The following is a 26,112-nucleotide window of genomic DNA, read 5'->3' on the forward strand; positions in this document are numbered from 1 at the left end:
CAAAGTCATTCATGCTAACCCCTCCCACTACCTGGCTTAAAACTTAAGATCTCTGGAGGTTCCAGACAAGTCAAAGTTCATACAATCTCTTCATGGAAATTCCCACAAGTCTTCAACATAAAACATAATCGGATTCAGGCGTTCTTCGGCTCTGCACCCAAAGTTTGGAACGCTATTCCCCCTTATATCTGCACGATTCCAACTCTACTGTCTCTCTAAAAAAGATCTGAAACACTTGCTTTTAAAGCACTAGTCTCCTCCCTCTTCTATCTAAATGTTGGTTTTCTTCTGCGCCAGTCGCATGAAGTTATTTTAGATATTGGTCGCTCCAACGCGCTACCCACTCGATTCGTTGAATCTAGGATTTCCCCTTCCCTCCGAATGTAAATGTTTTCTTTTTCTTGTTTGCTTCGTGGTCTACACGTCTCACCTTCCATTTTTGCGAGCTTGTCATTTCCTTGTCCTCTCTCAGGTTCACAAACTAACGTACAATGTACATACACGTAAATTGGCCTAATTTCAGTAGAGTATTGTGGATATATCTTTATTGTATGCAGTTATTTAAAACCATTACAATTTATAAAGAGTAAAAAAAACGGGGCATACGAGATAAAAGAATCTCTAGCCATAAAAGAAGAACACAAGTTAAAAGGAACAGTGAGCCGAGGCAACAGTTCGGATGTCATATCACTTTAACATGGAAAACCAAAGTGCTAGTGCAAAGAAGGACCTAATAGAAGCGGTAAGGACATCAGGGCAGTAGATACAAAGTACGATCAGTCGAATCTGCGTAGCACAAAAGGTCATTTGGAAAAAGCAGAGAAGTATTCCAGCATTAGGTCATTCTTTTATGTATCCATGTTATGCTTCGTTTTGCTATTGTATATGCCTGGTTAGCACTCTAATGCTCTATTTAAAGCACTTATAAGCCTCTGGCCTGCAACGCGTCATAAAAAACTACTTAATAAATTAACTGAAATGGAGTGCCTAGTAATGTATTATTCGAAGAGAGCCTTGTCCCGCCTTTGGCTGGCGAGCAAAGACTTCCCTCTATGAGGGCTCTCCTTATTCCACTTAATGATAAAGTGGATGGACCAACATGTCTCAAACAGGCATAAAACTGCCATCACGTCACAAAAACGACTTCAAGTCCTGAGCGTAACTGCAATAGTTTCAGTTATAGTCTTATTGTATGGATTCGAAAAATATTTTGAGATTCTCAATTAGCAATCAATAATGAGGGTAAAAAATTGTTTTTGGGATAAGAGAGGCTCAAATTTAACAGGCAGCCCCACAACGGTGCATCATTATGATTGATACCCTCATGTGATGGCTTATGACGATAACCTGAAGACCACCACTCTGCAGTCATAGACCTCTAAATACAATACAGTAAAGTGAATGGGAATTATACCTCAGAAACTAGGGGATATAACATACATACAATAAAATACTAAGTGATTGGAGATTCTACTGTTTAGAGATGTGTTTAGGATTCTCAGTCTAAGGATTCTAATGGTCCAGCTTATGGATACGAACTACAAGGCCTTCTAGGTACCCAAGAATCCTACATTTCCCCCACAACTCCCAAGTAGTGCAGCATGATCTGACTTAAGTGCACAGATGTACAGTATAATACTCTTGGGCAATTCATTTATCTAAAGTGCATGGTCTAGGAATACTGAATAACTCGTTTGTTAAACAGTCCTGAAAAAACTCATTAACAAGTTTGACTTACCAAGGTAGGGTGAGCGATCTGGACAATTGGGCAAGAAGTCAGACAGGTAACCATGATGGTACTGCTGGTGAAGGCGGCTCAAGTTCGAATAGACATCATGGGTTCGGGAGTAATCAAAAATTGGGTCTGGAATCCGACCAAAGATGGATGCCAGGCTGCGGAAGCCCCCAAAGGAAAAATAGACCATGAAGGCAAACTGGAAGCCAATGAGCATGGCCAGAGTACAAGGCCTTTCCAGTAGTCTGCGGATCATCTTCGAAGGAACTTTTATTTTCTGGCAAAAAAGCAACTCGTTGGCTCCCCCTTCTCCAAGCACTTCTGAAAACAAGAATATATGAAAAACATCAGTTACACAGAAATGGAAACTGAGACTGAATGTTTGGAAGCCAGGCGGCAGATCACTTATCACAAAGGTCTTTGAATTTATTAATTAAGCCACATATCCATTTGGTATTTTATATATACATATATATTATTAAAAAAAGAAAACTAACAGAGGGGTATTGCTTTACAAATACCTAAACGTCCGACTGCAACTGTGAGTCGTACTCTGCCAATTGGTGCCACCCCAGTCCTGGACCTTGGCGGTGGGCCTGAAGGTGCTCTGCTAGCCCATCTGTGGACACAGCAGAACCGATTTAACTCCTCTGCTGTGCAGCGCAATTCTGAGCATAACAGAAGCATCACCTCTGCTGCGTAGACCTCCCCGACGCAAGGACTCTGCATTGTCTACAGCAACCTGCTGGAACTGCCACTGCGCAACACATCTCCATGCCAGGACATGGCATTGTCCAATGCAGCTCCCCTGAACCACCACTGCGCACTGCATCTCCTCACCCAGTCCTCTCATTGCCTCTATTTCGCAATGTATCCTCTACACAGTACTCTGCATCTCTTCTCAACCAGGATTAAGGAACTGCGTCCAGCAGACCTAAATGGGTCCCGGTAGCTGGCTCGTGCTCTATCGGGGTCGGCCTGAACCTGTGGGCTTTGTCCTGGTCTAGCGTGACTAGATAGTAACAGTTGACGATTTGTTCTTCGTGGCACTATATTCACTGAAATCTTTAAAATTGCATATCTCTGCTTCGACTTATTGAGTGTTTGAAATGTTGTTCTTTATTTATTTATTAAAATGTAGTCTATTTTTCTGAATTGGTGTGAAATTTTCCTTGTGTTGTGTTTCTCTTTATCACTATTTGAAATGCTGCATAAATACTTTATACATTGCGTCTAAGTTAATCCTTGACTGCTTGTGCCAAGTTACTAGAGGGTTGAACACAGGCTAATTCAGGGTTTGCTTGTGACAAGGATTGTGATTGCTGCTTGAATAGGGTTTCACCCCACCCCACCAACCAGTAACTCAAATTCCAACACCAAGGCTTTCAGACCTCTCACTACTGTTAGCAGGAAGAACAATAACAGTGGCTAAGAAAATTCCCGAGTAGACCCCCCACTACGTAATGGAAGTACATGATCAAATACTGGGTTAAGGGAAAACCAGGCACTGCACAGAGAGGAAATATAAGGCCTCAGAAAACTCCAGATCGCGCAACAATGGGATGAGTTATGAAAAGAATGAATAAATCCCAATAGGAATGATGGCAAACCTGCATGATATTTCAGTTGACCAATAACATAAGGAGCATGGTAGCATCTCTTTTGACTTGGCCAATAGAATTAATAAATGGATACGATAAGAATAATTGTATTACTAAAACGGCAGGTCCCCCCATATGCTTTGGGTATACTCCATTTGACACCCATCTAGAAAAGACCAAATGAAACCCACATTAGGCATTGTTTGTCAGTAAACCACACACCTGCACAAGTTAGTTATTAGTAATACATGATACGCTGATGTTAACTGCATTTAATGTAGTAGTAGCTTGTGCAAATCTGTTGCCAATACAAGAACGCAATATAAAATCAGTTTGAAAAAAAAGCAAGACAATCTTATGGTACAGTTGACAAAATCTGAAAAGCATGTACAACCACATTTCAAAATGGATTTCTCCTGGGCAACTGTCTCATCACAAGTTATTATAAAAGACTTCTGGAGTCAGAGGGAGGTCTACAAATCTCTCTCTGTTCGCCAAGGCCACCAATCCTAGTGAGATCGTGATTGCATGCTACATATTCAATATATTGTTTCAGCCTTACAATGATTAAAACTAGGAGTTAAGAAGAGCCAAAATAAACTTACTTCATAAATACTTAAGACATACACAGTACAATTGACTGAACAGTATGATGACGTACAGTAAATAGACGCAGATATCTATGCTCCCGGCCACTTCAGGACGAGTCATTATTAAACATGCACAGAAGGAGATAGGGTAAATGCACAGAGAACACGCAGTCCCTACACAAACAGCTCCAATAAAAACATGTGCCTAACACATCAGTGCAAAACCAGCAGTGCATGTACTTGGTAGAGTTGGAAGAGGACAATACAAGCAACCAATTTGTATTTGATTTAATGTATATTGTATTCTGCACAAAGACTCCAGAGTGGACTATCTGGTCAGTATAATACCTAGTGTGGTAGGCAACTCACTCAATTAATATGATGCTACGGAGGTGTGCATATACTAACCATAAGTTCTAGCACAGAGCTTCAGTACCGATTTGACACATTTAACCCCATGAAGTTTGAAAAGGGGAAGGAGCCACTGCCCAAGTCCAGAACCTTATTTTGTGCAAAACAGGATAAAGTGGGATAGGTTGTCCTTCCCTCCATATTCGAAACGCATTTGTAAGGGAGGCAATCGGGGTCGTAGACACAGCCAGACATAAATGTTGACGGTATGTGCTTGTTGCTTTTGTATTTTGTGCCCAAGTGCTTTCACTTTAAATGTTATATTTTCCTTCTGATTCTTACAAACGCCTTAAAAACGAGTTAAATGAATATTTTGGGAATACACAGCTAGATGTGGTGAGCCAATGAAAGCTTGAGCTCAGCTCGAGCCAGATGCCTGCCTCTGGCTCAGCTTCAGGTCCCCTTTCACCCTCGAGCTCAAAACGAGCCGAGCTTACACGTGGACTCTGCCTGCAGTCTACACTCTTACAGAATGTCGTGGTTTCGATATCGCTATGGTTAAAAAGGCCTGCTCCGTATGTAAAGGGATAAGGGAAGTCAAAGGAATAAAAAGCATATCTATTAATAACTCCAAAATACAGAGAATGGAAGAAAAAGAAAGGAAATATGCGCATGACATTCCCTTGCAGATCTCCATAAAAGGTGGTGTTCGGCAATTTTCGGACGGATCGGACTCACGGCAAAAGCTGTATCTGGATGAAAATTCCTGGGCTTGGATTGCGGGTTCTCTAAACAGGAATAAGTCGGGCTAAGATTTGAAATTACGTTTTTAGCGATAGGCATGTTATTACATCATGGAACATCGCGGGAAAGACAACTGAAAAATTGCTTTTTATTCTGGAACATCCACCGTCTATCATGTTACTCCAAGAAACATGGTCCATGACAACTTTTGCGCAAAAAGATTACTTGGTGTTCGCTAAAGCAGCAGAGGCTTCCAGAAGAGGTCACGCAAAAGGAGGCCTAGCAATCCTATTGAGAGAAGAGATAGATTGTGACCCGGAGGAAATCGAGCTATCACTCCCAAATGTTCAATGCATCAGCATTAAGTGCCCGAAAGAAAGATTGGAGTCTTTACCTGACTTCTTACTTTTTAACATATATTTTCCACCAGGAACCTCAAAAGATCAAATCCTGATTAAAGCACTCAAGGAAATTGAATCCATATTAGAAGTAAGGGGATACCCTATGATGATAATGGCTGGGGACTTCAATGGTAAGATCTCAAATTCACTAATCTATGATAGGGGGAAATCTCCACAGGAAGAAGCCTGCCAGATTCCAACTCCTGTCTTCCCCGACGAATTAAAAGCAGACAAAAGGGGGAAAATGCTTTTGCCATCCATGGAAGCAATTAATGGCGTAATAATTAATGGGAGAAAAGATGGCGATATTCCAGCGGCATTTACCAGATTGGGCCCAACTAAGTCTTCAATTATAGACTATTTCATCTGCAGCCTAGACCTATTCTCAAATGTTCAATTGCTCTCTACTAGACATTCACATGAAAGCGATCATGCACTACTTACTGTGGAAGTTGAAATCTATACCCAGCACCCCTCTCCGTGGTCACTCCATTCCTATGAAGGCCAGGCAGTCGTAAATCAGAAAACAGGAAGGATCAATTGGAATTCTAAAGCAATTAGTAAAATAAATCATATGGTCTCACAAGATTTGCTAACATCAGTGAGTAATACCGGTAATACAATATACAGATTTGAAGTAACCTTACAGAGGGTAGTTGCCTCTCTCCGAGGTAGCATTCAGAGACGAGAACTTGTTAAAACATGCCAGACGGGAAAAACTTTGGAGAATAATAATTCTGGACAATTAAATAAATTGACTAGAACGCAATTCCGTTCCTTTTGCGTGCTAAGACCAGGAGAAATAAGGAAATTGAAAAAACTCCCACCAACGGAAAAAGGCAAAAGAAAGACAAGCTCTGAGAGATTGTGTCTGGGTAGACATCCAGCAAGCAGTAAAACACAATAATAATAAAGCATTCTGGAAAATAATTTCCGCGCAGATGGGGATACGAAAATCTGTTGAAGCGACTCCCGTATCATCATCAGTTTGGGAAAAGTATATCTTAAGGCTCTATAAATCCAACCATCAAGACCTTTTATCCCCCGGACTGGATCAGGCACCGATGAAACTCCCCGAACAGAATACAATGGAAATCTCAGCCGCTCTGATCTCTACTTTGATTTCCTCCGCCAGGTCTTCAGCGGCAATGGGTCCAGATAAGATTCCTATCAACGTTTTACAAAAAAACGCTGATGACTGGGGAACATGTTTAGCCCCTCTTTTCCAATATTGCCTGGAAAGTGGTGAAATTCCTGAATCTTGGCGAGGGAGCGTGGTTGTCCCTCTTTTAAAAAAAGGCGTCAGAACGAACCCTGCAAACTATAGACAAATAGCTCTCCTAGACGCCTCCGGCAAGATCTTTGCTGCTTGTATTTTGGAACACTTAAAAGACTGAGCTTTTTCCAGGAAAGTAATTCCTATGTATCAGGCTGGGTTTCGCCCAAAGCATTCTACATTGGACAATATTGCTGTGTTCCAAACTGTGCTTGATAAGTTTGTGATGACAAACGGACAAATTTTATATTGTGCTTTTATCGATTTCTCGACTGCGTTCAATAGTGTAGATAATCCAATACTATGGAGAAAATTGGCTAAAATAGGGATACCCAAAGATCTTTTAACAATAATAATCTCCCTTCATACATCTACATGGTGCAGAGTTCAAATGGGGGGCTAAAAAGGCCTAACCAAACCCATCCCTTCGCGGAATGGGCTAAAACAAGGATGCTTACTAGCTCCCTTATTATTTTCTATTTATAACAGCGATCTCCCAGGGCGTCTCTCTCAAAGAAAAAATGTTCCTTCAAAATTAGCTTAAGTAGATATACTGTGTTTAATGTATGCAGATGATATCGTAATTCTTGACCAGACCCCGATAGGGTTACAAAGATCTTTGAATGAACTAAATCTTTATGCAACCGAAAACTTCCTGATGCCAAATATTCATAAAACTAAAGCACTTCCCTTTAGTGGCAGAAGGAAACCTTTACCTTATACTTGGTCTTCAGGAGACAAACCGATAGAGACGGTAAGAGAGTATGTGTATTTGGGTCGTACATTCACTTCCAACCTCCTAGATACAGCCCACCTTCGCCACCTGAACCGGAAGGCAGATTCCCATGTTGGAGCTTTACAGAGATTGTACCTCTCCACAGGAAATAGACACTTTTCTTCAATGCTGGAAGTCTACAGTATGAAAATCCCTCCGAACTTATCATATGCCATGGAATATTCACAAATAAAAACTTGGCAATCTCAAAAAGTAAAGGAAGAGACCATACTCCGAAAACTGACGAAAGAGGCACAGTCGGTACCAGTTCAAGCCCTACGTCTTGAGCTATCGGGTATCTCTGCCAGAGTAATATCAAATATTATTAGGTGGGCATACAATTTATTACATGTAGCCCCAGTCACCTTAAGACGTTTGTTAAAATTAGAGACTTTTAGAGAGGAAGCGTCTGGGTATACTTTTAATAAGAATATGGTAAAAGCCTTGGCGGTTTCACAATGCATGGTTGCACTTTTACAGGAGGGGTCCACAGCACACCTGAAATTGTTTTTAAAACATTTGTCCCCTAGAATCCGTTTTGAACCTTATAAAGATTACTGTTGTCAATTGAAGCACTATAAACGGTTTGCTGAGCAAAAAGAATTCAAAATTTCTGTCCCTTACCTGCGTTTTCAATTAAAGCACGGAGTAAGGCGGTGTATTTTACTTTTACGCTTGGGTATACTCCCTTTAGCCACTTTTTTAGCTAGCTGGGATGGAACTAATAATCCTAAAGGTTTATGTGAATTTTGCAAAGGTGGCCAACAAGATTTGCTCCCCGTTTTATTAATCTGCCCTAATGAGAGCATAGTTAAGGCCCGCTGGCGGTATATAATCCCAATTCAATTAAAGTAGAACGCTTTCTCTGCTCAAGATTTAATTACATTGTGTAACTTTCCGGTTAATTAATATGTTTGTCATAATCTGTTTAAGTTCTTAAAAAGCTTCTTGAAACTGTTTTAAACAATAAGTACAATCCGAAGATTTTACCTTATCAAATTCATTCTAATGCTATTTGAGTAGGCGGTTGAACATCGCTATTGTAACATCTTGTAGTGAGCCTAAAAGCAAAAGTGTTTTAGCTAAGCATTTTTATGAGTATCTAAAATTATTCTAACTTTGTATTTGTTGATCTCAGTTGAGGTCTAGATCAAATACAATTTTTACTGTTACATTTTTTACTGTTGCAGCATGTGCCGTTAATTAAAGAAAACATTCTTTGCGCAGAGGAGAAAGCGATACTCTCATCAGGTAGCTGAACGACACAATGAGAAATCAGAAAATCTGGGATTTATGCTGCCTTTCCCGCCTGACCGAACTGTATGATGCTAGGAAAAAAATTTTTTTTACACTGCTCCTTTTTACTCATTATTGCATTTGAGAGCACTTTGCAATATGCGAGTTTAGGCTGTGTTCTATACAAACACCTCTCTCATGTCTGATTTAAATAGACTACAATGTTATTCCATGAAAAAATCCAGGCCACACATAGCTGTGTGTTGGGAAGGGTAATAACTCGTGAGAGGTAAGCCTTCAGAGGGTTATGTCCTGTGTCAAGTCATTCAAGAAGCAATCATTGACTCAGTAGCAGGGTTTTGTAAAGTCAGTTTCATGGAGCTAAATTACAACATGGAGATTGACTTTTGTACTGTAGTAATACATTTGCAAATGCGCTTTTATCTGCATAATTGCTCTATACAATTCTTGTGCCACATTTGTAGTTTACTGGCATGACATCCAGATAGATAGATAGAGAGAGAGAGAGAGAGAGAGAGAGAAAGAGACATAACAAAACGAGACAAACAGATTAACACATGCACATTTACAGCTTTAGGATATCACCACACAATAGGATACGTCGGCATCCACAGACTCCGCACTCTGACGCGCACTGTAAAAAACACAAATAACCCTAATTTTAAGACATCACAATGATGGGTATCTTAACACCTTAGCTGCTTTGGAACGTCCAGCTCCAGTGCTGAACGTTCCATTGCGCAGGTGCAGTTGGAACGTCCAACGGCCGACGGCAGCACTCCCGAGGTAGTGGTGCCGTCGGCCGCTGGTATAGGCGCAGCGCTTAAGAGGTTAATACAGCCACAACACAGAGGCAGGTCGGACTGGGACTGAAAACACTCTGGCTCGTGCTGCCAATCCCTCTTGAATAATTCAGCCACACCAATTACAGTCGAAGAACCACATTGTGACTGGGAATGGAACACTATTAGTCAAGGTACAGGAAAGCGTGAAAACGCAAGGCCACGGGAATTCAATGTCAATAATTTAGTTGGCAGGATGAGAACAAAAGGCGGATCTTATTACGCAGCTCAGGTTCTTGCAGACTTTCTTTCTCCAGGACACCGGAGCAGGGAGGTAGATTGCTTCTCCTATTCTGTTCTCTCTGTACACTTGTATCTTATTTTATTGTTAGTCACTGGTATCAGAGCGCTTTACAATGATCAAAGAGCAGAGACATATAGAACCAATAATGTCATAATCTAGAACATTGCAGGACAAGGCAACACCACAGAAAAGGGCGGTATCACCTCAATGTTAAGACAAACTGATCAAACAGTATAATATGCAAGCAGTAGTGGTGAGGGTAGAGTAGGGGCTAGGGCAGAACATTTGTCCATAAATAGTAGTTTAGCTTCTTTCTTTAAAGATGTCGTTGAACAATTCAGTCTGATTTCAGGAGGGAGGGAGTTCAAATTCTTGTGGCGATGCCAGAGAATGTTCTGTTGTAGTTTTGTTTTTTAAGAATCTCTATGGTTTCAGCAGTGAGGTGCTGGAGCTTCGAGAGGATCTGGAGCCTCCGGAAAGTTCAAGCTTCTAAGCGCAGTAGCTTGGGGTATTGGAGTGTAGATCTTTGTGGGTCATCCATACAATTTTCAGCTGAATTCTTGCTTCGTCAGGGAGGCAGTTGAGGGTTTTCAAGTCGGTGATGTCATTATTTCTTTTTGACCCTCTGATGAGCCTTACAGCAGAGTTAAGAGAGGTCCTTAATGGAGCGGTTTGGATCTGGGCAAACCACAGAGTCTTGCACATCAATAATCCAATTTGGGAATTACTAGGGCTTGGACAGCAGGCTTGAAGTCATTGCCAGGGAGGAAGGGTTTTAATTTCCTTAAGATGTTCATTTGGAGGTTTGCTCCTTAAGTGGCAGCACTAAAGTGAATCTGCAGGTTAAGGTTCTTGTTGGGAGTTATTCCCAGGGATCTCACTGAATCAATAACTTGTGGTAGAAAGTTGAAGGCTGTTAGTTGCTTCATCCATTCATTGATGATGGGTGACTGTTTGGGTGCAGGGATTAGGAGTAATTCAGTTTTTAGAGTGTTTAGTTTGAGGTGGTTGCATGACAGGCAATTTTGTATTTTTTGTACAGTTAAATTGAGGGTTCTAATGTCTCCATGGGAAGAGATTTTCATGTCATTTCTTACTACGTTCATCAAATCTGATAACTGGCCAACCAGAGCTGGACTAAAATTAAACACTCTAATCCTTGAAAAGTGGAAACAGCCATGTCTCCATAGTCGAGAACCTAATTTTAGGTATGGCTGGACAGTGCTATTGTCAATAAAACTTGTTGTTACCGGTTTCTTAAACTATACATAGATCGGGCTTTGGCTCAGTCAGAGGATTTACAATCTACCACCTCGAGCTATTGGCTCTCTGGTGTAGCATCCACCTTCCAGGAAGTGCTTTCATTGGGATGTGATGGAGCGAGTTTCAGAAATTATTTTATTCTGACTCGCGAAATTAATTCTCTGTAACATGAACTAATCTATTAATAAATTGTTGCATGTTTTGTTTAACTAATTCAACCTAGAGTAAAATTGCATTCACACAAACACGCGGGACTAATGATATGTGCTCTTGTTGCATTTGCAAGTTTGTCATGTAACACATGATTAATATTGTCTTGTTCGTCCTATTGTCCTTGTCACTATTAATGCGGCTGATCATTTTATGGCATGTGCTTTCATTATATGTGCTTATATGTTTGTCTTATGTCGTGGCTGTTTGTCTGTGTATTATTCGATTATCTTTTTACTCTTTCAGATACATAAAGACTTCAGCTGGACATTATGAAGAATGGTAGATATTAAATGTGTTGCTTTATTTGTTTGCTTCTGCTAGATGACATTTATTAATGGGTTAATTATTAGCAATGGTAGGGTGGGTAACAGAAGGGTTTATTTTACTTGAATTAATCATCTTTTTGTGTTTGTTTAAATACTAGCTCGAGTGAAAAGTTTGGGGCCTAGTGCTAATGAAAAGTTGGTTGGCCTGACAAAAGGAGCAGAGAGCAACGTGATGATCTTGTCATTTTAAAAAAAACTTCCACGGAATTGTGCAGAAGCTCAAACAAAGAACGTTCAGTGCATCTAAGCTCCGAAAGCAAAAGCGTCAAGGCCAGGGAAGCGTGTAGAGGCGCTTGGCTAAAATCCTGGAGGAAATAACTGAGAAACTTTTAGTTTAATGTATCGACTCTGGGAAGTCAGTGTTGCTTCGTGTCAATGGACAATGACATAATGATGTCAACAAGACTGATGCGTTGGCCTCTCGGTGGTCTGATGGATGTCAACCAATTAGGTTGCTGCTTTCCTTAAAACATATCATTTAGTTAGATTAGTGAATAAGAAAAGGTATATAAGTTTGGCCTCTTGAGGGGAGTGGGGCTGACTGTTTCCTGAGGGCGAAGTGCTGTCCGTTTTTCTTGGGACACGTAAGGCATGTTTGCTTAATAAATTGTTTTCCTTTTCAGGTCAGAAAGCTAACTTAGGGAATAGGGTTTATGTTTTTTTAATTCATTATTCTATGCAATGTTGAAGTGTCAGACCCTTTGAGCCAATAATTTAATGATTAAAACTGATTTAATAAAATGCTTGGAATTAATAAATGAGCTAATAAAGATTTTGAAACTTTAAGATTTTAAAAATAAAAGACTTAAAATGTCAAGCTGGTCTTGATTATTTAGTTGTTACCATCAGTTTATTTCCATTGGCCTCAGTGGTCTAATTAATGTTTCTTTGATAAATTCATGAATTTAAACGTTATACTGCAGTTGTAAATATGTATATATAAGTTTAATAGCGTGATTAATTAGGCCACATGATTCAGCCACATGATATTCTGTCTTGGTTGCATGGGCCTAGTTATTGATTAGTTTGGTGAGTATTAGGTAGTGAATGGTGACGCATATGAGACAGAATTGCTATAGTGACACTGGATCAGATGCATAAGGGACTATTTTACATCTGAAAAGTACATTAAAGCAACATGCGGTATGTCACATTCAGTTTTTTATTTCCCATATGTAGAGGTACTTGTATAGCGCACGACTACCCGGAGACCTCTCGGCGCTTGTATGAATACCGCTGAGGAACCCTTCCCGGCCTTTCCCTGTGAAGTGCCCATTCCTGTGCACCCCCAAGGTGAGGCCAGGCATCCTAGCGTTGTTGGGGCGGGTGTGGAGATTAAGCAAGCTATTGCCCAGAGTTGCAGAGTGGGACTCATGATTAGAATAGGCACCGAGGCGAGTATTATCAGGTCCGAGGAAATTGAGCCCAAGACCCGCCGAGCTGGAAATTGAACCCTGGTCCCAGGCCAGACTTCTGCATCAGGGTCTGCCGCTCCAACCATTGAGCCACACTTATGCATTCGTTAAAAGAAAACAATAATCTTTTGTCATTTTTCCACCAGCACTATCAAAGTCATTTGCGCAGGCCTGAATGTGACAAACAACATTTGTGAATATCTGTTTCCATGCACAGGCACATTAAAGCCAGACCTGTTGGCCTTGTTAAGGTTTATTATGCAGCCACTATTTGTCTGTATTTATTGCTTTATTTAACAGTGTTTATTCTCTAAGCAGAGACCAGAATACTATACATTGGTCACAAGACATGCAAGTACCTAGATAAGACAAGCAATGAACAGCTCAGCCCTAGCTTGGTATTCGCGAATGTCAAATCAGTTTGCAGGAGGCGCTTTAAACGTGCCCCTTCCGTGATAATGTGGCTGGAAGCAACGCTCTCGCTGATTAGACCTGCTTCAGTTCTTCACAAGCGGGTCTCTGCACCGCCCATAACTAGACAATAGCTCTGGGACTTGTTTGCATTAACAAAACAACTCGTCCACAAGGGCCTGGGGCGCGGGGCAGAGCTACCAATCATCACCTAGGCTGTCATTTAGTTTTGTTTTGTTGACTGTCTCCGGGTTGGTATGTGATCATTATTTCCATGACTGATAAAGAAAACGTTCTATTGCATTTAATTCATCGTATAAAAATGTGGCAGTGTACAACCATTTGTGATTAAACATTAGTAGTGCATTTTGAGTCAAACCAACATGTGAGGAGGTGGGAGAATTGTCTTTTTAAGTGTGGCCGTTGTACAGCCAAAGATGTCTCACCAGTCTCATGTTTTCTAAAAACAGATCATAGCAAAAATGCACATCTACAAACATACATGGGCTATTGTTCACTGCTTGTCTTCATTTGATGTACCGTGGTGTCATTACCACTGCAGCACAAGCATGGGGCTGCTGACTGCCCACTTCATTCACTGGCTCTCTTGCTAAGAGAGCGACATTTTTCCTTATTATAGGCGCAGAGCCACCTGAAAAGGAGTGTATTGTAGGGTAAACAGCTCCAGGAGTCGAGGTAAGTTGTAATTAAATGCAGTGCTTAATTTGTAAAATATGAAGTCCAGGTGCTCAAAGGTTTGTCAGAGGCCACACCCACTTTCCCCGGCCACACCCACTTTCCCCAGCCCCATCCACTTCCTCCATTGGCTCCACCCACTTACTCTATTGGCTCCACCCACATCTTCAACTGGCACTGACAGATGTAATTCCTGACCTGAATTTCAGAAAGGGTGTCTTCCGACTCTGAAGCAAAAAAGTGAATAACATCTGTGCCTAGACAATTTACTTCATATACTGTTATATGGCCGAATTAAATATTAGGACCATATAATGTGGTAACTTGCTTTTCTAGTGCTTGCTAACTGTGGGCACTGTCACTTTAAAGCACAGTAAATACTAGGGGCCTCATTTATGAGGCCTTGCGTCAGTTTTGCGATGCTGATGCGTCACTTTTTGTGACGCATCGGCAGCGTAAAACATGCGCCTTGTTGCACCATATTTAAAAAGTGACGCATCTAGGTAGATGCGTCACTTTTTAAACCCCTGCGCCACATTATACCTGCGTCAGGTATAATGTATGCAGAGGGGGCGTTCACCCGCAAAAAGCCTCGTAATAGTGACGCAGTGAAATCTATGAGATTTCACTGCGTCACTTTTAGGACGCTGTTGCGTCAAAATCTTGCGCCTGCCTCACAGCAGGCGTAAGACTGACGCAAGCCCTTTCACATGGGGCTTTCCCAATGTGAAAGGACGCATTGCTGGAGTTGCGTCACTTTTGTGACACACTCCAGCAATGCGTCACTTTTGCGCTTACAGATACGTCAGAAATACTGACGTATCTGTAACTCCTTGCGACATGATGCGTCATACATTAAATATGACGCATCATTGGTGTCGCAAAGAGGGCACAAAGAAAAGTGACGCATCGCTGTTTTCACGCAGCGATGCGTCACTTTTCATAAATGAGGGCCTAGGTGTTACTATTCAGTATATCTACTTCAGAAGGATGAATGACTAAGTGGGAAGCCTGCAGATGACACACACACATATATACACCCCTCTCAACAGCTAGAACATATATCACTGAGCTATCTTCCCACGGAAGGAGTGTGGGTCACAGTTCAGGCGTGTAACTTATGCTTTACTTGTTAAACACAGTATCACAACATGACATACTTCCCATGAATGGGATGCTGTAAGAAAGAGAGGAGGGGAGGTGTGCATTTAGAAAGAAAAAGAAGCAGTCTCAAGGGCAACTGTGTAGACAACTGGAGTTTTTAACAATTCATTGGGTCATGTTGTGTGGTCTTATTTCACCATGGTGAGGTTTTCTCCTGGGATTTGCATTTACCTCCTTGCTTTGTGATTTGAAGGACAGTTGTCCTTCTCGATATGATTGCAAGTTGTCAGGGAGGTCAAAATGGGATACTCAACATTATGACGCAGGGGAACGTTACACCTGGGCAACACAGCTAACAGGGTTCCCTGCCTTAACGAAGGCAACTAAATTATCTACCGTACAAATATCAGTGCCAAAAATATCTACTACAATAAACTCGACCTGCTCTTACACTGTTTACAAATACCGTACTTAACACCATATTATTAGATATTTCAATAAAAAGCACTTCCAACCAGGCTAACGTTATGAACCAGGCTAACTTACTATTCCAATTCCAGTTCCTGCAGGAAAGAAGTGCTTGTTGATGTGGTACGTAGGTATGAAGGGCACGCCACACTGAGATTCAGAGGGAGTACATGGACGACTAAGCAAGCTGTGGAGGTGGTGGGTGGGGTAGGTTGGATGAATAGCATATGTTAAACTGCCGCTGTAAACATTTCATTTTGGTTTTAGAGGCTTTTTCTCTCTAACCTTACCGGGACTATTTTCTTTGGAAAAAAAAGTAGGGGAAATGTTTGTCCAAAATGTTAAGTATGTGTAAGTAATGCGCCTCAGATTCCCCCACTTCAACCACTGCTCCACCCTGGTGCATTGTTTGGTGCTGGGATAAAATATGTTTGGTTTAAAAACCTCTGGTGAAGGAAAAAACCACTAGCAACTAGGGACAAACAGGGCTCTGTGGTTAGCAAGAAAAGAGGCTAGTGAACAGCCCAGACTAACTTCAGGAGGTAGCAGAGAAATTGGATCCCAGCTACATTCTGACACGAATAAACATACAAAAATTGAATTGTTATGCTACATAAGTGTGATGAGTATTAATATAGTTATCAGGGCCTAGAGACCAGACAAATGCTACTGTGTGCTACATAAGTGTTATTATTCCTACCATCATCATCACAGCACTTCTAGCACCACAAACCCAACCCATGGCTTCTAGCACAGCATATTGTAATCATAAGGGATTCATGGTATTGCCCGTGAAAGCACGTACTGACCACGGCACACTCAGTCAGCAGAAGAATTAGGCGGTGCTGGTGCGTCATGACTCATGCGTGTGTGCAGGGCGTGGAATTGTAAAAAAGGTTACGCGCGCTGCCGCAGCCCCACAGTATCAATTTGGTAAGCATTTATTGTGTAGGCATTATCTTAAAATATACACACATAAACTGCTGTTTCAAGCAGGCGGGCTGCCTTCCAGTCCCGGGACTTAATTATGCCGGGAAACTCCTTTTCGTAAATTACAGCATCTTCTTTCTTATGACATTGCTAATGCAAACAATTAAGCCCCAGTGTTACCAATACAAATATTTGCAGTTTAATGTACCTTACAGATGCCATACTGCCAGTCTTTCCGAACTCCACATATCATGGAATTCCATGTGCAAGGCAGCACAAACAATTATGTTAAATCTATGCATCCGGTGAAATACGATCCGTCAGCCAGGGTTTTCTGTCCCCACCGCAGCTCCAAACATAACAAATGTTTGAAGCAGGGCACTGCCTCAGCAGCACTCTTCATCAGGGACTCGGGAGAAAGAGTGGGAATACTGCAGTCATTTTGTGACATGCAGTGGTTGATGTGAGTTGGCTCTCTGTAGACCCGGCCCTAATAAATGAGTGCCGGTGCTAAGCACCAGAAAGCACTGGTACAAATTAAGCACTGATTAAATGATTTATTAATAGTTGAGAGAAAAGTACAGGTCTTCCTGCCTCAGCAATCGCCCCGTCGGAATGGTAAGAATCTGGAATCAAGTTGATGTCACACATGACTCCAGATTCCACGCTCTTTAACACGAGGCAGAAGTAAAGGCAAATATAACATATCTTCTTTTCTTACGGAACAAAAGAAACAGACAGGGAAAGAAAAACAAAATATAATAATACTGAACAAGTGAATAAAATAACTGCAATGAAAACATGTTAATCATGAGAGCATTAAATAAAATAACACAAGAATATGCAAAATCAAAATAACACTCTACAGGTAAATCATGTAAGAACTAGAGAAAAGGACTAATACATGATAAAATCATCATACTTGTTGGGAGCACTGCGCTGTCTTGTAGAGTGTACATCTTCTTGCGGTGCTGCTGCTTCTGAGGAGTTGGCTTCTAGTAACGATGCTTCTAGTTCCAAGGTTATTGTTAATTCCAAAACCGTCCCATCCTCGTCGCCAAATATTGTAGGGTAAACAGCTCCAGGAGTCGAGGTAAGTTGTAATTAAATGATTTATTAATAGTTGAGAGAAAAGTACAGGTCTTCCTGCCTCAGCAACCGCCCCGTCGGAATGGTAAGATTCTGAAATCAAGTTGATGTCACACATGACTCCAGATTCCACCCTCTTTAACACGAGGCAGAAGTAAAGGCAAATATAACAGAGTGCACTTCTGTTCCATGACTTGTGTGCCTAGAATGCTGAACCCCATCCTTATTTTTATAGTTTTGCCAAAGTTTGTGTATAGTGCCTTTGAATATAAATGAATAAAACACTCCGCACTTGCCGAGGACAAATATATTGGCTTTGCCTATGCTCGCTTGAAATGGTTTCTTGTTGTTCGCAGGTGCATAGAAGTACAGCTGCAATGCAGGGGTGCTAGGTGAATACATCCTCGCACAAGTGGCATTGCAAGTGTGCTGCAGGCCCTAATGCAAGCAAGTGTATGGGCGAAGTACCCTCTCTTGTTATGCAGGTAAAAACAGCCTATACTGGAGTGGAGGGGCCTCCTCCCACCGCTGCTGCTGCTGCTGTGTTAATGACAGCAATGCCTCAGTCCCTCTGTGTCTCGGCTTCCACTCAACGCAGTCTGACTCACTGAGCTGCACATGTAGCACAGATGCAGATCATCACCTCCTACGAGTACCATAAGAAAGAGATGGATTATTAAGATTACAAACTGGCCCTTTTTCATCAAGGGCACCATATCCAGACCAGTTTTTTCTTTCAGAAAACCACTGTGATCTAAAACTTCAGGCCAATTAGATTCATTGATGTGACCTCGGACTACAACTCCCAGAACACACTGGAAGTTTTGTGAATGCTCAGGGTTGGAGATGATATATCTGGTAGTCTTAGAAATGTTAATCTAGTTGATGAAATTCTGCAGGGAGGCAGTGGGACCAGAACCTAGATGTTTAGCTAAATGTTCGGCATTAAAAGCAGGAGCATGGATTGGCAGATAGCCCAAGGACTGAGGTGCTGACACCTGGCCTAGTGCCTTGTGCTGTAGCGTGAGCACTGAGTAAGGAAAAACAGGGATTACTCACTAGGGTGAGGAAGATATCTGACAAAAATTGTGTTGTCTAAAAGTTGCCTTCGCACACTGTATTGAAAAGTCTTGGTTTTGTCTTATGCCTACAGATGATGGACCTGTCAAGATGAGGTTTCCTTATTGTTTAATGAAATTTAGGTCAGACGTGAATAGTTTGACAAAGGCCAGTTATTGAAAAAAACACAAAGACACTGCATTGCTGTCCACGGGCGGCTCCTCCACTAAGGCAGAGGCGCGTCCCACCACTGCTCTGTGAGCAGTAGTTAAAGGAAAATGAAAATGATAATAACCAGCATTATTATCATTATAGTTTTCCATTTCCTGGTGTGGGTGGGACTACCAGGGCAGGGGCCGGAAGGAGGAGTGGTGCCCACTTAAAAGAGCACAACACTGTTTGGGCCGACCATAACAGTCATGCGTGCTTTGCATGTTCTGCACCCAATCTGCATTACATCCTGGGTGCAGAACATGCCCAGGCCCCCATTCACTGTCTGAGCGTCGAACCACGGTGCTCAGACCAATCGCAGCGCTGCTTTGGAGTTTTGTGATTGGCTAGGGGAGTCAGGAGCCTGGATGCTTCCTGGTTTCTGCTACCCAGGAGCAAAAGGCGGTTGCGGTGAGCGGACTGAGAGGGTGGCTGGCCTGAAGGTAAGTGTCTTTTTTTAAATTATTTTAATTTACCCCCACCTCTCTCCCCCCAACCCTGCAACCACCAGTAAATAGCAGCCACCACTGTTCTGTACCCAAAATGAAATCAGTATTTTGTAAATTCATAATCTGATTCGAGTGGTAGTAGTCGAAGGAGAACGCACTATTACACTTGTTTATTGAATAAAGTTATAATTATTACCTGCTACTAGAAGACCTTTTTAATTTTAAAAGGTCGAGGGTCAATCTCAACCCATCACAGGACATTGGTTCAAAACTTGACAAACCTGTTTTAAGGGAGCAATTGTAGTTTGCTGGACGTCAATACCGAAATAAGCAGGTTAGCAGCTCACTCCTGGTCTTACAGTGCCTCATTTCAAAATATTTACAAAAGACATTTTGACCTTTTAAGCCTATTAGCACACAGATTACTTTGTATGCTGGCTGCTATGATAAAAAGTCAGTGCCCGAAGATTGAATAAAATTCATAAATTGGATCATTCTTTGAGAGCGAGGTTTCAATAATCTGAATGACATGGAAGCGCCTGGAACTCCAGCAAAATGCCTGACGTTAAAGTCTAAGCACAGGTAGTTATACCCTTGTCCAAAAATGGAAATTTACTCAACGGTTTAGTTCTCAGGCAGGATGTACAGATGTGCATTCGGTATACATGTAACAACTCCTTCTTGGTACAGTGATAATATTTGTAAACAGTGCATTTTTCTCACTGCAGATGCAACTTTGAGAACTACTTGCAAATGCCAGAACAAGAACATCATATCTCACTCTCCAGTCTTCTCGAGCCATCTGGAGCTGAGCTCTGCAAAATACTCCAGCTCAAGCATCTATTAGTGCTGTAGCAATGCGCTCATGTGACACAAGCAAGATGGAGTTGGTTTGTTTTTGCATTTGCTGCCTAGACGCTAACACAAATACAGGCAACACCATAATGGCGAACAAAAAGATGGACCCCTTTATTAAGTGAGATAAAAGACCCAAATAGAAATGCATATAATTGGTGGAGAGGAGGGTCGATGATAACTTGTGGCGGGCAATAATTCTTTACGTTTGTTTGTAGCCTATTAGTCCAACCAGCCCCTGCCTTCCATTGGACCTGCTGCCATGATTAAGAACAGTAGGGGCACTTTCAATCCAATCTTTGACCCTCTGGTGCAAAATATCTGGGCTGCAGACTATATGCAGCTCATGCTTCTGTGCAGAAAACTAGCTTTCTAGTCACTGCTATGCAGCTGTAGGAGACTACGTAGTATTCCACATGAGCTACTTTAATTCTAGCTGTTTGGGGCTCCTGGCTACAACTATCACCAAACCTTGGAAAATCCAAACCATTTGTGTGGCACTGGATGCTTGATCGCATCTTTGCCACTCGTAGAATCCTGTACCGGCTGCCTGGTTAAACAATGCCTCCATTTTAAGATTCTTTGTATTGTGCATCCCTGACTTTATCTGGCAGCCCAAAATGTTTCTCGAGGAAGATTCTCGAGTCCAGGAGTCATTGCTTTCTTGAGATCTCTCGTTGGACCATGTCAGATCCTTTAGGGGCTGTGACACCAGTTCAGGAATACCCTCCATTGGACCTTAAATGCTTTCAAACTTTGTTCCTCAGGGACTTTAAAAACGTTCTTGTTCTGCTAAGGTCCACCCTCTCTTTGTTACTTTTAGTACACACAGCTCCAACTTGTCCCCAGATACAAGCATGCTATAGAAATAAAAAACAATGAGATGTGGCAGGAAGAACAAATGGTGATATACAATTGACGTTAAACAACAGATAGACTATAAATTCAACATTAGTGAACAACGGGAATACTGGAATAAGCAAGGATGTTCCACCCACTAATTGAATTAAAAAAAATGTAAATTTACCATATCAATGAAAAAAGTCTAAGAGTGGGAACTAAACGTACAGCACAAATGCTATCATGTGGTTCAGAGCAATTTTGAATTAGTTATTTTGTATAACACACTAGAGACCAAATCATCTTACAATGAGCAGGAGCAGAACATGAAACAATTTACATAACAGTCAAGTTTCAAGTTTCAAAAGACCTTTATTCGAATTTCATAAAATTCATAAAAGTACCAGACAAAACAACAGTTCATTTCATTTACATTACACATTATTACAGAATTGTTTAAAAATATATACAAAACGGTACAATACAGTTCTAATGAGGGAAAATTCAGGGATTTTCCATTGTTTTACGCACTCGCGTTAGCAGTCTCAAAGTGCTAGTGCGGAAAATTAATTTGTCTGAGTCCAATGAAACCAACATTAAAATTAGACTTTTCCAATGAAAGGGGTCGATGCTTTCTCAAATATGGGGTTAAAAGCCAATTGATATATTTTAAGTAAAATTTGCAGAAAAATAGGAAGTGTAAATCATTCTGTGGGCTAACACCATCACACGGGCATGGGTTAAAATCAGTGCTATGTCGATATCCCAGGGGAAAGGACAACAGAAATTTCACTGAACCCGCTCTTAGACGGACCAGAAGAGATCTCTCCCAGCTGGTCAAAGGTAGAGTAAGGTAGAGCGGGAGTGGGTGTCTGCACAGTTCGTTTCTCATGTATTTTGCCACAGTTGATTTTATTGATTCTCTTCCCATCCTTTCCGATTTAAAAAGTGCATACAGTGCATGTTTTACCTCTGCTTTATCCTTAGGTTCGATCTTGGAGGGGTCAGTAAAGAGATCACCTTTGACCACGGCACTTAGTGTTTTAAAAACTCCTGATAGCCATGCAATCTTCATGCCTCGATCACAATTTAAACAATCTTTTACAATATTTTGTGTGAGGGTGGCTGAGTTGTTCATCCAGACCTTAACCCAGAATAATGCAGGTCTAGCTCTAATAAAATCACAGACATATGGGAGGTTTAATTCATTATGACAAATAAAATCAGACGATGAGATTGGGGCGCCCAATACTTTTCTGCAAAAGCGGCTTTCTTCCCGCTGAATGGGTGCGCAATCTCCCAAACCCCAAACCTCCGCTCCATAAGATGCTACTGGTGAGCACTGTAATCTAAATATTTTTAAAATGACTCTAGTGGCACCTATTTTATTCTGGCGGGGCAAGCTCAAAATAGAATTGGTGGCTTTCGAGAACTTGCTCGTGGCGTGGGCCAGATGCCCACTCCACGAGCCGTTCGCAGCGAAAACCAACCCTAAATAAGGAAACGTGGGGACAGATTCGAGTTGATCTGTCCCTATGTGTATGGTATTGAGCTTCCGCTTCCCAGGGCCACATGACATGACAAAGGACTTTTTAAAATTTACACGCAGATCCAGTCCCTCCTTATATTTAACAAAACTTTGAACAAGCAAACAGAGGGCATTTGGTGTGCGGGCCATAAGCACTGCATCGTCTGCGTATAATAAAACTGGTAAAGGGTTCCCCAAAATTGTTGGTACATCACCGGAGACTTGTTTGAGGGTTCCAGATAGGCCATTAATATAGATGATAAACAGCAGGGGTGCTAAAACACACCCCTGTCTCACCCCCCTACCAATGTCAATGGCTCCAGAGACCTCTCCACCCATCCCGATCCGGACCTGTGCTTTTAAATCAGTATGTAGATAGGCCAGGAAATTAACAAGAGTCTCATCTAGTCCATAATTCAATAAGGTCATATAGAGTTTGGATCTATTTACAAGATCAAACGCAGAGGAGAGATCCAATAAAGCGAGATAAATGGGGGACGATTGGGCAATATTATACTTATCAATTATCAGTTTTAAATTCAAACATTGCTCTACTGTCCCCACCCCGCTCCTGAATCCCATCTGACACGGGTCTAATAACTCTGTGTTTTCAGTCCATTCAAGCACCCTATTATAAATTACTTGTCCCAAGAATTTTAGAGTGTTGTCCAAAAGGGAGATCGGGCGATAGTTTGCTGGGTCCGACCTATCTCCCTTTTTAAAAATCGGGACGATAGTGCTAGTAGCCCAGGTAGTGGGCATGGGTACTGTTTGGAGACTGTTTAAAACATTAACTAGAATTGGGGCCCATAGCTCTGGACTATACTTAATGATATCGATGGGCACGCCATCTGGACCTGGGGCCTTATTTCCGAGACTTTCCTTTATGGCTATTTCAACTTCATTAACGTTAATCAATAGACCATTCAGCTGTCCTGGGCTATAAGTCATTGCCTCCTTAGGTGGGGCAGCGTAAATTTTTGAAAAATGGGCCTCCCAGACGCTGCTGGTTATGTTACAGCTAATAGGTGTTAACTTTTTACCCATTTCTCTAGTTTTCCTAACTGCGGACTAGAATGGCCCACTGCTCCCCAGATTAGCGCTGATGACAAGTGAGTCCCACTGTTCTGAGAGTAGTGCAGCTTTTCTGCCCGTTGTTGTGAGTTTGTAATGTTTCCTAGCTAATTGGACAGTCGTAGGGCACCTAGGGTTAGTAGAGAGTGCCCTTCTTAGGTCCCTATTCGCTAGGGAGCAGGCAGAAACCATCTTGGTTCTGTCTCTGCCCTTGGTAGTGGAACCGACAAAAGGGTTTTTATTGCTAAACACAATTTACCAAAGTCTGCAATAGTCCTATGGTGATTGCCGTCCATGGATAGGCAGGAGTCGATCAAATGCTGATGTTTAGCTTGTACAGTATTCCGGATTGCCCCGCTGTCAACCCCTCTCCATTTTAGTCTCAGGCCATCCACCGAAGGTGTGATGTCTTTTGCACCATTTATATTTGAATAAATGGAGCTAGGGGCTACATCTAGGGTAACTATTAATGGGTTATGATCCCCAAACGATGTTTCCAGCACTACAGATTTAACTACACAATCTAATAGATGAGGCGTCAGAAAAATGTAGTCAATGGTGGAGCTGCAGTCCCTACCTCTGAACGTGGGAGCATAGGGGGCACCTGGATTAAGGCCTATTTCCATGACATCACCAAGATTAAACTCAGATAAAATATTCCCTAATTCAACACCCCTTTGTTCTGCTTGATATAAGTATATCCTGTCCTTTATTCCAGAATCTGTCGGTATCTTGGCATTGAAGTCGCCCCCAATCAAGACCCCTGTCCCGACAGCTAGTTGTAAACTAGATTCCAGATTATGTAAGATTTTTGAAAGAGCCTTGAAGTTTTTGTTTGGTACACAATTAAAATCATTATTATAAAAATGTATTAAATAAATCCTGGTCTTTGTTTTATATTCCAAAATTTGGATATTCAGATTCCCTTCTGACAGATCTCTAATAGTGCCCCCAGCCAGTATCTTAATTCCAATAAACAAACCACCCACTGCTCGGCCAAAGCTGGGTTTAGGCGCTGTTATACTAAAGCAGTGGTATCCCTCAATGTAGAGGTTTTCAACAGCCCAAGTCTCCTGGAACATCACAATGTCAATATCATTGATTATCTTAATCCATTCCGGGTCTGAAAGCCTTGCTTCTAACCCAGCTACATTCCAGCTGATGACTTTCAGACCACTGTGGCCCCGGTGTCTGGTGGACTTAGACCCACAGTTCCTTGATATATTCATATCCAGAACAGGGAGTGTTGATATTCCCGGGTCAACATTACTTGGTGATACGGATAAGCATTCCTCTTTGCTATTGCCAACTGCTGTGTGACCGCAATTAGCTTCCATAGCATCAAGCAATTTACCCTGGGTTATAGTTTCTTCCTCAATTGGGTCGCGCCCTATGTGCCCATGACTTGTAGATATGCTACCAGTATTGACACCCGCCCCACTGACCAGTCCATCCAGGTCATCCAAGTTTGAAAAGGCCTGTTCAAACCTATTAAAGGTTGGGATATTGTATAATGGCCTTACTTCATTTTGGTACATGAATTGGTTAGGATTGATTGTGGGGTAAAATCTATCCCTGTGGTTCTGCTGAGGCATTGTGGGGAAATGGGTGTGAAACGGTTGATGTACTGTCATTGGAACCTGGTGATGTAAAAAAGGATCCTGGTTCTGACAAAAGGGTGGTAGCCTATTCCCATCAAAATTTGTGTTTGGGTCCCGGGGGGCAACAGCAAAATTATTTGCCATGTTTAGCTTGGGGGGAATCAAATGTCTATAAAAATAGCCCAACGGGAGCAGAGTAGTATTAAATTCCCATGGTGAGGGTAATGGTGTGCTAGCCAAGGTTTTTTCCGCCCATTGAGGATTTTTAAAATTTACAAAAATAAAATCCCCCCAAACTTTTTCCTCAGCGGGCCTACCCATCCCACTCTCTGAGTGTGAATAATCTCCCTTACCCCTTCTATTTGGAAATTACAATTTGCAGTTAACCAGTGTAAGGTTTTATTTTTAAGGGATATTGGGGTTTCTTCCTAAGTTTGGGAACATTTACCAGAACCAACACGTAGGCACCACATTCAGGAGGCAGACTAATACGTGGGGGATGCTATCATGTGGTTCAGAGCAATTTTGAATTAGTTATTTTGTATAACACACTAGAGACCAAATCAGCTTACAATGAGCAGGAGCAGAAGATGAAACCATTTACATAACAGTCAATAAATAAGGTCACAACAGATGAGAACTGGCGCATGGTTGCATGAGATGCTTGGGTTAAGAGAGACCGTTGCAAAGCAATATCCCAGTTTTAGAGGATTTGGGAAACAACTTGATTACATGATACCGTACTCTTTTGTATCGTTTATAAGC

At 41.7% G+C, this 26,112-nt stretch overlaps 1 protein-coding gene across 3 annotated transcripts in view; it reads right to left on the reverse strand.

Annotated features, from left to right (window-relative positions):
- The window catches only part of B4GALT3 (beta-1,4-galactosyltransferase 3), a 397,975-nt gene that overhangs the window by 92,760 nt on the left and 279,103 nt on the right, over positions 1-26,112 (reverse strand). For 2 of the 3 annotated variants that reach the window (XM_086945030.1, XM_086945028.1), the window contains exon 2: positions 1,739-2,056. In XM_086945030.1, coding sequence (XP_086801156.1) covers positions 1,739-1,991 — 253 coding nt within the window. In that variant the 5' untranslated portion in view covers positions 1,992-2,056. Of the gene's footprint in view, positions 1-1,738; positions 2,057-17,564; positions 17,722-26,112 lie in introns of those variants that run through there. The other variant, XM_086945029.1, reaches the window with a different exon arrangement.

The sequence above is a fragment of the Lissotriton vulgaris genome, chromosome 12, assembly GCF_964263255.1.
Source record: "Lissotriton vulgaris chromosome 12, aLisVul1.2, whole genome shotgun sequence".
NCBI classification, from domain to species: Eukaryota; Metazoa; Chordata; class Amphibia; order Caudata; family Salamandridae; genus Lissotriton; species Lissotriton vulgaris.